This window comes from Felis catus, chromosome F2, assembly GCF_018350175.1.
Source record: "Felis catus isolate Fca126 chromosome F2, F.catus_Fca126_mat1.0, whole genome shotgun sequence".
In the NCBI taxonomy this organism is placed as follows: Eukaryota; Metazoa; Chordata; class Mammalia; order Carnivora; family Felidae; genus Felis; species Felis catus.
Window position 1 is genome coordinate 49,767,514 of NC_058385.1, and position 15,993 is coordinate 49,783,506.

General features: G+C 39.5%; 1 protein-coding gene across 50 annotated transcripts in view; it reads left to right on the forward strand.

Annotated features, from left to right (window-relative positions):
* Positions 1-15,993, forward strand: part of RIMS2 (regulating synaptic membrane exocytosis 2) — a 612,755-nt gene that overhangs the window by 565,811 nt on the left and 30,951 nt on the right. The window contains exon 1 of one of the 50 annotated variants that reach the window (XM_045050078.1): positions 13,530-14,339. The exons of the other annotated variants lie outside the window; for them this stretch is intronic. Within the exon in view, the coding sequence (XP_044906013.1) occupies positions 14,198-14,339 (142 nt within the window). The 5' untranslated portion in view covers positions 13,530-14,197. Of the gene's footprint in view, positions 1-13,529; positions 14,340-15,993 lie in introns of those variants that run through there. 50 annotated transcript variants of the gene reach the window in all.

Below are 15,993 nucleotides of genomic sequence, written 5' to 3' on the forward strand. Positions count from 1 at the left end.
CTTTCACTAAAATTGACCCTTTGAGACCAGTGACAATCGGTACAACCTAAGGCCATATGTCCTAACATTTTAAATAACTTGTAAAGAACTCAGTTCAATTATGTATGGACAGAATGCAGCTCTGACATAGACATTCTTTGGATAGGGAGTAAATTGATTGACTTTGCACTCACAAGTTTGTTGAAATAAAACTTCATTATAGGCTTTAAAGTTTACAAAATCCTTCCTCTGGATGTTTGGCATATGCCACTTAAAATGAGGAACTAGATTTTAAGCTTGATCAAAACTGGAAACTCACAGCAAAATTCTATTTTATCACATTAACTCAACAAGATTACATCTCCCCTAAATATTAAGCAATGAGTAGAGAGAGAATGTGCAGTAGTGAATAAAACAGAGATGATCTTTGTTCTAATAGAGGATTCTGTTGAGTAGGTCTGGGGAGAGAATAAAATATAAGCCAATACATTTTGCAACTATAGCTGTAGAATAATATTATGAAAAAGAAAAAGAGAAAAAAAAAGGATACCATGCAGGAGAATAAAAATGGCCTGTTCCTTTGGATTGGATTGCTAGGAAAGGCCTTTCAGGCTGAGTCCTCAGAATGAGAAGTCAGCCATGACAGAAGACCATGAGGCAGAAAAGAGTTTGGTCTGTTTGAAGAGCAAACCAGTGTTGTTTCAGCCGGGTGATCACTGGGAAGTGTGGCTTGTGGTAAAGTTGGAGAGACATGCAAGACCCTTCAAGGTCATGCTATATATATGTTTATATTATAATTGCAGTGAGAAGACATTGAAGGATTTTCAGGAGGGTGGTGATGTGACCCAACATATTTGTAAAAGATAGTCCTGGCTGCTTTATGAATAATTTCTTGAGGGCAAGAGTGAAAATAGCTTGGAATAGGATTAAGAGAGGTGGATGGATATGACATCTGTTTTAGAGATAGGATCAATTGAATTTGATGATGATTGAGCAGGGCATAGAGTATAAAGCAAGGAATAAAAGAGGATGTTCAAATTTTTGGTTTAAGCAACTATTTGGCTGAGGAAGTCATTTATTAAGGGAGGAAAGATTTACGTGGGAAAACAAGAGTATAGTTTGAGAGGTCTGTGAGATATTTTAGTGGTGAGGTCAAGTAGACAGTTATCGGTTCTGAAATTCAAATGTGAGGTCTGCACTTGGTCATGCATTTGAGTGACTGTGTATGGTTTTTAAGACAGGAAATGGAATTGATCATCTGGGGGAAATCTGAGAGCAGGGGACCCAGGACTGAACCATAAGGATGAGTTGAAGATGCTAAAGGTAGAAATTTGACAGAAGAGGTGAAATCAGCCAGGAAGGTTGATGAGGAGGTACCAGAAAAATAGGAGGAAAACCATAAGAATGTGATATAATGGAAGTCAAGAGAAAATAATGCTTTCAGATTGGAAGAGTACTCAATTCTGTAGAATGTTGCTCAGGGAGCCAGGAAAATGAGAATTGAAAGTCCCATTGGATATGACAATATGCTATTCGTTTTGGACCTTATAAAGAGCAGTTTTATTTTCACTCTATTATATTTTTGTTGGCTTATTTTATGAGTCAATTTGTGTCTCTATAAATGTGTGTGTGTGTGTGTGTGTGTGTGTGTGTGTGATAACCAAAGCAATTTATTTCCTGATTTTCCCCATTAGTTCTATTTTCCTGATGAATACCGTACTTCTACAAAATTATGTGTCAGAATGTGATAGTCTTATAATTTTTACTTTTTAAAAGTTTATTGTTTTTTTGAGAAAGAGCATGCAGTGGAGAGGGGCAGACACAGAGGGGGACAGAGGACCCGAGCAGGACTCTGACAGCACAGAGACTGATGCGGGGCTCAGACTCACAAACCGTGAGATCATGACCTGAGCCAAAGTCGGATGCTTAACCGACTGAGCCACCCAGGTGCCCCAGTCTTACAATTTTTTAAATTAATGTCCCATGATGTTGAAAGTGTGGCATTATTATGGTGAAAACAGGAGTGCTTAAGCTGTCTTTGTTTTGCTTTGTGCTGATATCTTAAATGCTCTTGTGCTTCATACACATGTTCTAAATACATTCTGGTCTATTAGTATATCTTTATTTTTAATTGCATAGCATTACTTAACCTGTTTCCTTAGCTTTTCTGCATTTATCGGTTCAAATAATAATTAATGAGTGAATAATAGGTTTAACTAATAGTTAATAAATGCTGCTATCTACTACTGCTTAATACTGTACATGGACATGGTAGCATTCAATAAATATTTTTTTAATATTGTTTAACAATGAATGGTTGAGTGGAATGTTAGCTCTACTAACCTAGTAATCAGTTTTCTTTGTTAAACGTTTTCAGTAGATTACCCTTTCACAGGAACATATTCATTGGCCCTTCATATTTTGTAAATAATTATTAAATATACAGAAATGCAAAAAGGCTTTAAGCCCACGGTTTATCTAGGCTTCATCAGATCCTACTACTAATAGATGTGTAGCCTTTCACCCTCCTTATACTTTAGCACATATGAAATGGGGACTAAGCTAACAAGTTTCATGTTTTAGATATGTTTTGGAGATGAATACTAGGTTTTTCAAAAATACTTGAGAGAAAGTTACTGTATAAAACAATGATTATCCATTAGACAGATATAATATCCAAAATCATGGGAAAAACTAAAGCATGAGAAATTCCTAGTGTAGGTACCAGGAAAATTTTTATCCCTATGATATGTTAAACACTATTGTTGAAACACCGTCAATAATTGCTTCATTGGCATAAATTTTTTAAATGGGCACATATAGAGGATATTATAGAAAGCATATAATTTGAAGAATTTTCTTACAGACATCGTGATCATTATAGTAAGAAATACATGTCGATAATAGATTCTCATGAGATTAGTTTCCAATGTTGTTTTATATTTTTCTTAATGGACTCCATCCACCATGGAAAAAAATATGATATTTCTCTCTCACAACAAGTTGTATTGAGAGGGGTGACATAATGTGCAGAGATAAAGAGGAACTTCAGTTATGGGGAGGGCGGGCATTTGCCTCTGGTCATTCAGGTCAGAAGTTTAATCACTAGGCAGTGAAGCAGAGACATGATGGTTTGACCAACCCCAGGTGAGCCCAGGAGCAGAACAACAAAGGGAGATGGAGAGTAGAGTTGGCATAAGGCAAAGATGGAAGTAGGGCTCAGATCTGAGAATAAGGAGGTGAGCTCTATGGCTCAGCGAGGACTGGGGCAAACGGTGTCTTAGAGGATTGACAAGGGGCTGTTCACCTCATGTGATGACTCTTTTATTTACTTCAGAACGGTAAGGTTCTACCACACACACCTTCTGAGTGGCAATAGAAGAAAGAAAACGTACCCTTTGTCCACTGATCCTGACCTGTAATCTGAAGTTGAGAATAAAAATGAATCCGTTCAGGGGCGCCTGGGCAGCTCAGTCAGCTAAGCGTCCCATTTGGCTCAGATCATGATCTCACGGCCTGTGGGTTCAAGCCCCATGGCAGGCCCTGTAATCTGTGTCTCCCTCTCTATGCCCCTCCCCTGCTTGCACTCTGTCTTTCTCTCTTAAAAATAAATAAACATTGGGGCGCCTGGGTGGCGCAGTCGGTTGAGCGTCCGACTTCAGCCAGGTCACGATCTCGCGGTCCGTGAGTTCGAGCCCCGCGTCGGGCTCTGGGCTGATGGCTCGGAGCCTGGAGCCTGTTTCCCATTCTGTGTCTCCCTCTCTCTCTGCCCCTCCCCCGTTCATGCTCTGTCTCTCTCTGTCCCAAAAATAAATAAACGTTGAAAAAAAAATTTTTTTTAATAAATAAATAAATAAATAAATAAATAAATAAATAAACAAACATTAAGAAAAAAACTTTTTTTAACTTTAAAAATGAATCAATTTTAATAAATGAATTTAAAAATAGTACAAAATTTTTATATGCTGTTTTAAAATTGTAGTTACGTTGAATTGTAGTAAACTGTGTGACCATTTTAAGATCATTGTCCTTGAAAAGTATCTTTGAGCATTTATCCAGATACAATATAAGATTTATTAAGATACAAAGTTTGTATTTTTGCCTCACCCAGAGAACCTATAAAATGCTGCCCTTATAGTGTGAAGTACAGCATTGTTTGAAATGAAATTAGTAGCTTATAACAGTGCATCACAAAGCAATGACTTTTTTCTAAAATGTTAGGTCAATGCCAGGTAATCACACACATTAGAATTTAACATATAACAGAAAATAAAGAAAGTCAGAAATTCTGTACCCGTTTTTCTATATCCAAATGCTGATAAATAGTGGCTAGACTCTAAATATTTTGGGGAATGCTTTTTGAATGGTGTTGCCAAATTTTAAGGGTTTTTTTAGGCTGTAAATCATGCATCAAGATTTGTGGCCCCTCCCCAAATATCTTTTCAAAATCTGTTGTCGAGTATGGGAAAGGAAGTTGGGATTTGAAACACTGCTCTGCTAAGAGGTTGACTGGCTGGAGTTGCCAAGCAAAAGAATCCAAGTTATAAAGCTCTGGTCTAGGAGAAGGATTACAGAACATTCCCTTAACTAGAATGCCTATTGATTTGCCTCTCTGTAATTTCTTGTATTTATCAGAGAGTTTCTGTATGACCCTACAAAGTTACCTCTTCCTGAGACTACTTTCCCCCAGGAATAGTCCCTGTCTTGTTAGACCTAAGTTTCTCACCTTATTGTGGGAGTATTCATAAAGTCTGGTAGGTGGAATCAGCTTGAATTGAATTTTAGGAGGGAAACATGTTTAATCTGTATTGTTATGGACTATCACGAAGTTTCAGATCAACACAACAGACAAACTATTGCTTCCAGACATCTTTAACATGGAGTCCCAGAAGTGGAAGTCAGCTGATGCTGAGTTGCTTAGTTTGATTTCTAAATTCGCCACTTGGCACACAGTCTGAACTGTTTACCAAATGTACCAAGCTACGAATAGAACTACCTTCAGGCAGGAGTTCACTTATGCCCAATCTAGGTGATGTTTGACCTGGATCTGTATAACAGGAATGTTTTCCGTAGGCAATTGTTTTGTTTTGTTTTGTTTTTCCAATTTGCTATCAGCGATCTTGCAATTTTTAATGCCTTGACAGAATCCTCATTCTTCCCTACTGCCTTTAGTTTTTGACAACTCTAAATGACTTTGTTGCAAATCTTGCCTTCATAGATGATAAAAAATAATTAAGGTGCCTATAATTAATCAGTCAACTGGACGGTTAAGTCAAAATCTCTATGAAAACTGTTAGATTCTCCATTTTTATGTCAGCAGCGGATCAAGCAGTACAAAACTGTATAACCATTTACATTCAACCAATATATGGCTCAGTTAAATACATTGCTAATCAGAGGGAGTCTTTACTTCCATGTGTGTTGAAAGGAATATAGGAAGCTTAACCAGTAAAGAAAAAGACCAAAGACGAACAGGTAGGAACTAGATTTACTTGTGATTTAGGAAATGCCTCCATTTTCCATGCATAGGTAACATTATTCTCCTCGCCCTGTGGTGTGGGTAAGGGGGAAATAATGAGGAAATGATTGTGAATAAGTAAACTAATAATGAATAAGGCAACTTAAGTGAACACACTTTTTATAAATATTGCCTAGTGTTGGGCATTTGTACCCGAAACTTTAATAAACCTTTTAGATCTTTCTGTATGTTTATGCAAATATTTATACTCACAAAATCTTTTTTTAAATGTTTATTCACTTATTTTTGAGAGAGAGAGACAGAGAGCCAGCACAAGCAGGGGAGGGGCAGAGAGAGAGAGGGAGACACAGAATCTGAAGCAGGCTCCAGGCTCTGAGCTGCCAGCACAGAGCCTGACGCAGGGCTCGAACCCACGAACCGTGAGATCATGACCTGAGCTGAGTCTGTCGCTTAATTGACTGAGCTGCCCAGGAACCCCAGTATACTCACCAAAATCTTAAGATTTTGATCTCATAGTGATATGAGATGTTGTAGGTAATGTTCATCCAGAATTCCAAGAGAGTTACAGTAGAAGAAATACTTCTCTCTCCTCTCAAATGTTTGAAAATGTTCTCCTAACATTGCTATAAAGACTTTGTATAAATTTATCACAAGGCCAGAGCGTGGGTTGGAATAGCAGAACAGAATACCAAAGCAGGGAGTTTCTCAAACTTGGAAACCATCCTTACTACTGCCACTGCCCTAAAGGACGAGAAAGAGAGAGGCCTTCGTGAGGAACGCTAATTCTTGCCCACTTTCAAAGATCCCTTAGAGGCATGTTTCGTAGTGGTCAGGGTAGAGAGACTTCTGTTTTCCGTGTCTTCCACCGTATTTGCTGCCTACCAAACAGCCTTCAAAATGCAGCTAAGGTATCTCTTCTTCTGTGAAGGCTTCTCTGGCCCACATAAGTAGAGTTGTCACTCCCTGTTTTATGTCACCAGAGTGACCAGAACGAATCGTCAATATGCTACTTATCCCACTCTATTGCATTTATTTGTTTTTCTTGTCTGTATTATCCTCCCTATCCCCTACCACCAGACTCTGAACATCTGAAGAGCCAAATGCATGTTTTGTCTAATTCTTACCCAAAGATCCTAGGGAAGAGTCTTGCACACGGTGCCCAGTAAATACCTGAATGAATGAGGAAATGAAGGAACGTGTGAAGGCCACCGTACATTAGAAAGGGAACTCTCTGAATGATTGAAACATAACGGTATTTCATGTACCTCTCTTTTCCCCGGCCCTACACAGCTTTTGGTAAATGTCGCTCTTTCTAGTCTCCCTGAAGGGAGATCTGTAACTTATTATTTGATCATGCTTAACTCTATCAATGAAATAAAGTGTTTTCTTTTTATATGAATATTTTAGTTTTTCTTTGAAAATGGCATTTCACATGACTTTTAAGACTTGCAGAGATGGTATATAGAAGGTATATGAGCATTCTTTTTCTAAATTTTGGTACTATCTCCCCAAAATGTTTGGCTTACGACTGACTCCATTTTATTTCGGGAATTACACTTTCGGGGGTGACCAAATGCCAGTAAGTTACAAATCGCATGAAATAATATTTCCTGTTTTCTCTGAGGCGGAGTTCTTGTGGTTCTGTCTGAAGTCATCTCTGAACACTGACTACTAAAATTTCTTGTGGACATTTAGTAAGAGTTTTGGATTCCTGGTGATAGCTAAGTGAAGATTTACATAAGAAGTATGTCATATAATATGGAGCTAGAACAACTGTGCTAAAGTTCTTTGTTATATATGGAAAAACAGTTCGTATCGGCAGCCTCATTGTCTGATACTGATATCAGAAGGTTCTCTTAAGCCATATTATTTAGCAGTTAGTAGTATGGATTCTAGAGTCAGAAGACCTGGATTCAAACCCTGGATTTGCTACTTATGACATTGGACAAATTATAAACTATGCATCAATCTTCATGGGCTTAAATTCTGGTTTCATTTCTTTTTTGTTTGTTTGTTTTAATATGAAACTTATTGTCAAATTGGTTTCCATACAACACCCAGCGCTCATCCCAACAGGTGCCCTCCTCAGTTTCCATCACCCACATTCCCCTCCCTCCCACCCCCATCAACCCTCAGTTTATTCTCAGTTTTTAAGAGTCTCATATGGTTTGCCTCCTTCCCTCTCTGTAACTTTTTTTTCCTTCCCCTCCCTCATGGTCTTCTGTTGAGTTTCAATGTGGAGGTTCCTCAAAAAAGGTAAAAATAGATCTACCCTATGACCCAGCAATGGCACTGCTAGGAATTTACCCAAGGGATACAGGAGTGCTGATGCATAGGGGCACTTGTACCCCAATGTTTATAGCAGCACTCTCAACAATAGCCAAATTATGGAAAGAGCCTAAATGTCCATCAACTGATGAATGGATAAAGGACATGTGGTTTATATACACAGTGAAATACTACTTGGCAATGAGAAAGAATGAAATCTGGCCTTTTGAAGCAACGTGGATGGGACCGGAGAATGTTGTGCTGAGTGAAATAAGTCGCACAGAGAAAGACAGATACCATGTGTTTTCACTCTTATGTGGATCCTGGTTTCATTTCTTAGTAATCTATATAACCTTGGACAGTAGATTTATCCTCAGTGTCCCTCAGTTTCCTCATTTATTTTTTTTCAGTTTTTTAATTTATAAAATAAAGATAGTAACAATAGTATCTCTCACATAAGGTTGTGCATTTATTAAATGAGTTGATGTGCTGGTTTGTACAGTCATTTAGAAAAAGGCCTGGCATATAGTAAGTGGGACATACGTGTTAAGTTATTCCACTAGAATGTGAGCTGCGTGAGGAGCTGATTGTCCACTTTTGTTCACTGCTATATCCCCAGTAATAGAATAGTGTCTGGCGTGTGGTAGGTGCTTAACATATATTTATTGAATTAGTGTGTATCACTTTTCTTGTCTGTGAGATGAGAATAATGAGAGTAGCTACATTGGAGAGTGTTCGTGAACATTAAGTGAAGAAATGTTTATGAGGAACAGAACATTAGCTATTACCATCATCATCATTGTTACTGTATATAAAGGGCCATAAGTAATATTATAATCCACATATTTTTTCTTTCCCTTATCGTCTAGCTATCCTGCTTTTATGATTCATAACTTTGATCTTTAGGCTTTTTTTCCTTCATTCCTTGGTCAAATCTTATTACTGTTTTTTTTAGCCTACTCAAGAAATTAATTTGCTTACTTCCATGGACATTTTCTGTCATAAGATAAAGGCAAACATCATCCTAAATCTCATTACAGAATAATGGAAATGCTGATCATTTAATGTTTCCTTTTTTATCTTCTTACATCCTTCAACTTCATCAACCTTTGTGAAAGTTTTGGGTTGACCAGCTGCTAACGAGTACGGTCTGCTTTTCACTTTGTACATCTGCTGAGTAAACACCAAAACTGTCTTTGAAAACTGAAATCACAAAAGCTTACAATTTATTTGTACCGTGTTGACATTAAGCCGGGGATGGGAGAAAAGATTGTATATTTTGGATTTCACATTCAACTCAAGGGTAATTGCCCAAGACTATTAAATGCTTTTAGCAATCTGAAGTCTGTAGAAAATGTTGACTACCTGGATTTTTTCTCCCATGACTTAAATGCAAAGTTATTTTGTTGCAGAAAAAAAATGTATATATTAGGATTCTGAGAGTTGGCTTCTAATTAAATATGTATATATATATATATATATATATATATATATATAATGTAATATTGTTATGGATATATATTATATATATGGATATATGTATTATATATCCATAAATATTTCTAGTTAGCATAGAATTGTTGCTGTAAGGGAGGAATGGTTCACAGTGGCAGAATTGACATCAATTGTGAAGACTGAGGTAGAGATGAATCTTCGTGTTTTTAAAGCAAATGTGTATCAAAAGGTTAATTCAGTCTGTAGCATGGCTCTATAACCTATTCTGAGCAATTCCTGTCTCTTCTAGCAACCAGCCATTTCTGGGCTGGCTGGAAAACACTATATAGTGCCATAGGAATACGTTCTTTCTTTCTTTTTCACATCTTCCTTTGGACCTTGCTACTTGTTTTCTCCACTACTTCTCACAGGGACTTACTTCCTTTTCTTCCTTTCCCTTTGTTAGTAATTTACACTGTCAGCATCACCTACATCATCTCTAGCGTAGAACAGGGCAAGTTGTGCCAAAGGCACAACTCTGTTCCTGATTGAACTAATCTGTAGTCTAGACACTATGTAACTATTTCACATAATAACCTTTTTATATATTCACTTAAGTGACCAAGTCTCTATTTCAGAATAAATTTAACATACTTTAGAATTTGGGTGATTTTTTTTTTTGAGAGACAACTTTTTAAAAATGGAGATATAAATGACATGTAAGTTTCTAGACCTGTTAGAATTGATGGCTACGTTTTGATTTTAAAAAGCAAGTGTAGATTTATAATTGGTATACAGTTAGAATAAACAATATGGTTTTAAAGATTTATTTTTAATAATGATTTTACTTATTTTGAATCAAATGATTGACTATACAGTTCATACTTTATCCGTTGTCTATTTTTGTGTAAGTATGAGGCACCTGTGGTATAGTACACAGGGCATTGGAACTGAAATCGGATCCTCGGAATGTGAGTCTCACTCTGCTACTTTCTAATTAAACAAGTGATTTAATAGATTTAATAGATTTAATTAAATCTTTATTAGCTCATCTATAAAGAAATAATGACATTCTCAGGGTTGACATAAGAACGAAGGGGCATAATTAGTGTGGGATATGTTTCATATTCAACGAATAGAATGCTATAATAGTCTATGCAAGCTATATTTATGTATCTTTGCTTCAGAAAGATGATTTTTATATTTAACAGTGGAATCTATTTTCAAGGCCACATTTTGCTTTTATTATTTTTTTTCACATTTTGCTTTTAGAAGGTAATTTATTGTGTATATTTGTGACTCACTTTTTCTCTGATTATTTTTGGATGAATAAGAAAGTTATAAATAATTCAAATACTGGATTATAACGATTCTGGAGTTACACTTAGTTTTATATAATGAAACTGTCTAATGGCCCATCATTTGAGAACCATATCCAAAGCCATTTGAATATATATTCTTGTATGGAGGAATGACATTTTTCATCTTTTATCAGTAGTTTCTTTTGTATGTAAATTTTTAAATTCCTTTGGGAATGGCAGTACTTATATCATAATGGAATAAGAAATAACCAACTGGCTGAAAATAGATAAACCAGAAATATTATATGTGTGTGTGGGGGGGTGTGCATGTATCCATTTATTTATTATACATAGGCAAGCAATTGAGCATAGGACAAAAAGAAGTAGAATTGTGAATTTTCTTGGTAAGTTCAGTGTCATTCAAGACTAGAAGTCTCTAGCCATTACTGTGCTTTGTCTCTCTAATGCCCATGTGCCAACATTCTACATTTTCTTTAAAGCTATCTTCCTTGAAGTAGGTGATTTTCTTCTCTCTTTAGTGCTCCCTACTTGCCCTTAGGCCATTCTTGCGTCATTTATCTCTATCTCGAAGATTCTGACTATAGGAAATAATATCGAGAAGCTTCCCAGGACAACCCTATTCTAAAACTACATGAGAGAAATTATGCTCATATGGAAGTAGATGCATCTGGACTATGGTAGACTAACTTCTTCATGGTGCAGAAAGCCAGGTCATTAACACAGAGAAGGCAGGGTCCAAGCAACTCAGGCATGACCACTGTTTCAGGTTTTGGATTCCTTGTCCCCATGCAATTACTAGTTAGAAACTCAAGATATACCCTTCCAAAGTGACTTTGTCCCTGGATGCCAAAATAAAAGTTTCCACACCTGGCTGGCTTATTTTCCTAGGATTTCCCTGTTCAATCCCTCATCCTTGATACTTTCCTCTTGACCACAACTTGACACACACATGTGCCCACATGCACACACATACACATACATGCATACATATTCCTGAAACAAGACTGCAATTGATGCAGTAACTTCATGGGCTATCCTCTAATGTTTTATTTCATTTTATTTTTCAGGATGGTTATCAAAACTTATTTTCAGGACTCCCTAGGAATTTGTGACCCACAGTTTAAAAAAAAATTAGATGACTTTCAATAGTTTTTTTCAGCTTGCAAAACTCTGTGATTCTTTTCATTCTTATAACAAAAATTTCATTTAATAAAAAAGTTTCTATTCTCTGAGGAAAAAGCAATATGGTATGAAAAAGTGCTCTTAGAATTTCTGGTTTTTCAATGTTCTATTGAAATGCTAATATTTTATGAAAGTGTATAAGGAACAGGAAATTGAACTAAGAAGGAGTCGTAAGAATACTAATAAGAAAGGACAAAAATCTGTCAGAAAAACAGAAGCAAGAACCTGGGATAATCCTAAGTATAAACTACCAAAAGTTCTTATGTCATGGCATTCTAATTTGTACTGAAAGTTTCCTAGTTTTTAGAAAGATTTGAGAGGATTATTACTTGAATGCATTTTTTTAAATGCTTATTTATTTTGAGAGAGTGAGCAGGGGGAGGGGCAGAGAGAGAGGAGAGAGAATCCCAAGCAGACTCTGCACTCAATCTCACTAACCTGGAGATCATGACCTGGGTGTAAATCGAGAGTTGTAATTTAAAAGACTGAGCCACCCAGGTACCCCCAACCTTTTTATACCTTCTAAATTGCAGTGTCCAATGGCCAGAGTCATTAACATACATAGAAGGCCCTGAGAGAGTGCAAGGGAGAGGGGCAGAGGGAGAGAGAGCGAAAATCTTAAGCACACTCCACACTCAGGGCAGAGCCTGACGTGGGGCTCGATCCCTCCACCCTGGGCAGAAATCAAGAGTAGGTAGCTCAACCGACCTAGCCACCCAGGTACCCCGACAGCCCTTTTTTAAATTGCAGACTATCCTGTCCCTCTCTTAATTTTTCCCTTTTGCATTTATCCCCCTCTTAAGACTATATAATTTACTGATTTATTGTGTCTGTCTCCCCCTACTAGAATGTAAGCTCCATGAGAGCAGGGATTTTTTTTATCTGCTCGGATCCTTACTGTGCCCTAAGTGTTTACAAAGGTACCTGGCATATACTAGGAGCACAATTATATTAATTGCATGAGTGTTTGAATCTCCTAGTACATCAAGCGAATCACTTGCACATATACACTACTTAGGAAATATTTATTGTATGAAAGAAAGATTGTAGATTGTAATATTTGCATTTTACAAAACACTTTGAAGTCCCTTTTACACATACCCAAGAATGAGGGCAAGACATGGTTATGACTGGAATCTTTGTACCCTACCTTCCCAACCCCCACCCTCCATAAAGAAACCGAGAGGGGGGGCGCCTGGGTGGCTCAGTCGGTTGGGTGGCCGACTTCAGCTTAGGTCATGATCTCACACTCCGTGAGTCTGAGCCCCACGTCAGGCTCTGTGCTGACAGCTCAGAGCCTGGAGCCTGTTTCAGATTCTGTGTCTCCCTCTCTCTCTGACCCTCCCCCGTTCATGCTGTCTCTCCCTGTCTCAAAAATAAATAAACGTTAAAAAAAAAAAAAAAGAAAGAAAAGAAACTGAGAGGTTGAGTGGCTTGTGTAAGCCACAAAAAGTGGGGCAGTCCTCTGACTCCTATTAAAGTAGAATTGTGGTTGCTTTATATCCTGGGCTAGAGACTTGCAGTTTACAGAATGTGACATGTTAATTTCACTTACAAACTTTTGTTTCCAGTATGTTTGTCTGACTTTCAACTTCATGTTAAGGGGATGCCTTTTTTTAGATGTTAAAGCCTTGCAGTGTTTATTGTCCTTCTCAGCAACAATAGGTAGATTATTTAGGGAAAGAAAGCATTAAACATTCTGGAAATTAAAGCAAAGTTTACAAGCGTCAGAGTACTTTGTTAGTGTCCGTGCTTTTTCAGGCTCTTGAATTTTTTTTTAACCTTTTTTCCTCTGTTGACTTTTTTTTTTTTTAAGACAGAAGACAAAAGAAAGTTTTAATTCTAGGCTTTCGTGGAATCTGTTGTAAATTGGGGAGCCTTGTGTTACGATTTGGAGAAAATCTCACTATTTCCTGGCCATGCTTGAGGAGCGCTAACAAATTGTAAGCGAAACTGAGGAAAGGGGAAGTACCACTAATTTGCCTGATGTATTAGCCATCTGCGATGCCTAACGCAGTGCACGTAATTAACACCACCGTCTGGCCTTAAGCACGCGGGGGAAAGAGGAGCGGGTGGCAGGGGCCGCTCTGGGTCTCGGAGTTGCCCAGAAGCAGAGGCGCGCGCTCCGGAGCCACCAGCCCGCCGCCGCCGCCGCCTCCCCCCTGCGGCTGCTGATTGGCGGGGACCACAGCATCAGCAGCATCTCCCGGCGAGGGGAGGGCGGCGAGACTCAGGCAGCCACAGCCTCCGGGATCCTCAGCTCCCTCCCGGCGAGACCTCGGACTTTCGCCCCGAGCAGCCCCGTCTCCGCCCGCCACCGCCTCGATCCCCCGCTCCCGGCCGGCCCCCAGCAAAGTGGAGGGCTCGGCAGCCGGGAAAGCCGCGTCTGGTCCGGACCGGGTCGGGGAGGCCGGGGCCAGACCCCCAGGGTCCCGCCGCACCGTCCCGGCCCCCGAAGCGCTGCGGTCGCCGCGCCCCAGCCGCCAAGACGCCTCGTATCTTGTACCGCGGGAAGAGCGGGTCTTCGTCCAAGATGGGCCGGCAGGGCTTGGGGGGCGCCGGCGCCGCGGGGCGCTCCATGCAGCGCTCCCAGAGCCGCAGCAGCCTCTCCGCCTCCTTCGAGGCACTGGCCGGCTACTTTCCCTGCATGAACTCCCTGGAGGAGGAGGAAGGAGGTGAGGCCGTCTGTGGTTGGCGTCTCTGCCCGTTCACCCGTCGCTCCTCGGTGGGTGGACGGTTCGCAGGGGAGGGAGAGCCGCCGGTGGCAGGGTCCCTGCCCCGCTCGGCTCTCGGGGACTGCGCGCGGGCGAGCGACCCCCGGGCGCGCCGGCCGAGCCGCCAAGTACCGTCTGTTGGTTATTCCGAGAGCTCCAGGGGCGCTGACCTGAGAAACGGCTTTCCTAGTGAAGTTCATGATCAAGTGTTTGCGAGTTCAGCGAGGATGTAGTCTGGTGGGAGGCAAGGCAGCGGCCGTGCACCCCGCTCTGGTTTCTGTTTACTCCGGCAGTCTCGGTATTAGCATTTGGCCTCGAGGACAGAAGTCTGTAAAAATTAAAAGGAGAGGCAGCAGCGCAACTTTGAAACCGGGATCTCAGCTTGTGTAAACTCAAGATCCGGATGAGGGGAAGGGTGATACAATGGACAGGTCCAAGGTTGACCGCACTAAAGGCGGGTTTGTACTCTTGGACACTGAGAACTTTGTTCACAAGCCACAGTACTGTTAATGTGACCACGGGTTGTCTATCTCTGGTGAAAAGGGATGCCATTATAATTAAGCCAAAGAGAAAAATGGGGGAGGGGACTCATGGTTTTAAACTCTTCACCAAATGGTTTCAAGACCTTCCTAAGGTTTTAAATAACACAACATAGGTTTTCTTCATGAAGAACTTTCCTATAAGATTTAACAACTATATATATATATAATTTGTAACTCACAGTCCGAATGGACTGCTAAATAATGGCATCCCAACATCTGAAATACTGTTTATTAATTTATTGATATGCTAGTTGCAAACCGTGTTCGACTTTACACGCATACCCAGAGTAGGTTAGGTATCATAATCATGTTAACTCTATTATTGTAGGTAATAGAATTTATTTGGCTTTTATTCTGTGACAGTCAGTGATCTCTTATCGGCATATCTGCACTGAGTCCTGATTTAGAGGAAACTACCTGTTGGAAGAAGAGGTAGAAATAGATTTCCCCCCCCTATTTTTTCCAGTGGAGGGGCAGGCAGGGAGGTGGAATCTGGGAGGATGAACAATGTCTGGAAAGTGGTCTTCAAAAGAATTCACTAGATAGAGCTATCCAGATTTCTTCTAGCTTATTGTTGCAATATCAGTTTGCTATATAGATCAATAGAGTTTTAATAGGGTGCTTCCCTATATAAACACAACTTTTAATTTTCATACTAATCCTTTGCTGTTTTTGTTTTGTAAAAAATTTTTTTAACGTTTATTCATTTTTTGAGAGAGAGAGAGAGAGAGAGACAGAGCGTGAATGGGGGAGTGGCAGAGAGAGAGGGAGACACAGAATCTGAAGCAGGCTCCAGGCTCTGAGCTGTCAGCACAGAGCCCGAGGCGGGGCTCAAACTCATGGACCGGACCAGACCGTGAGATCATGACCTGAGCCAAAGTTGGAAGCTTAACCGACTGAGCCACCCAGGTGCCCCTGCTGTTTTTATTTGTACATTTACATTTCACTTGTTTTCTACAAGTAAATGTTTAAAGCCTCAGGAAATGTAAACAAGTCAAGAAATTAGAAACTCACACTGGATAAATGAATGATCATGATTGTAGCTGAAACTTTCAGTATTTATTATGAGCCAG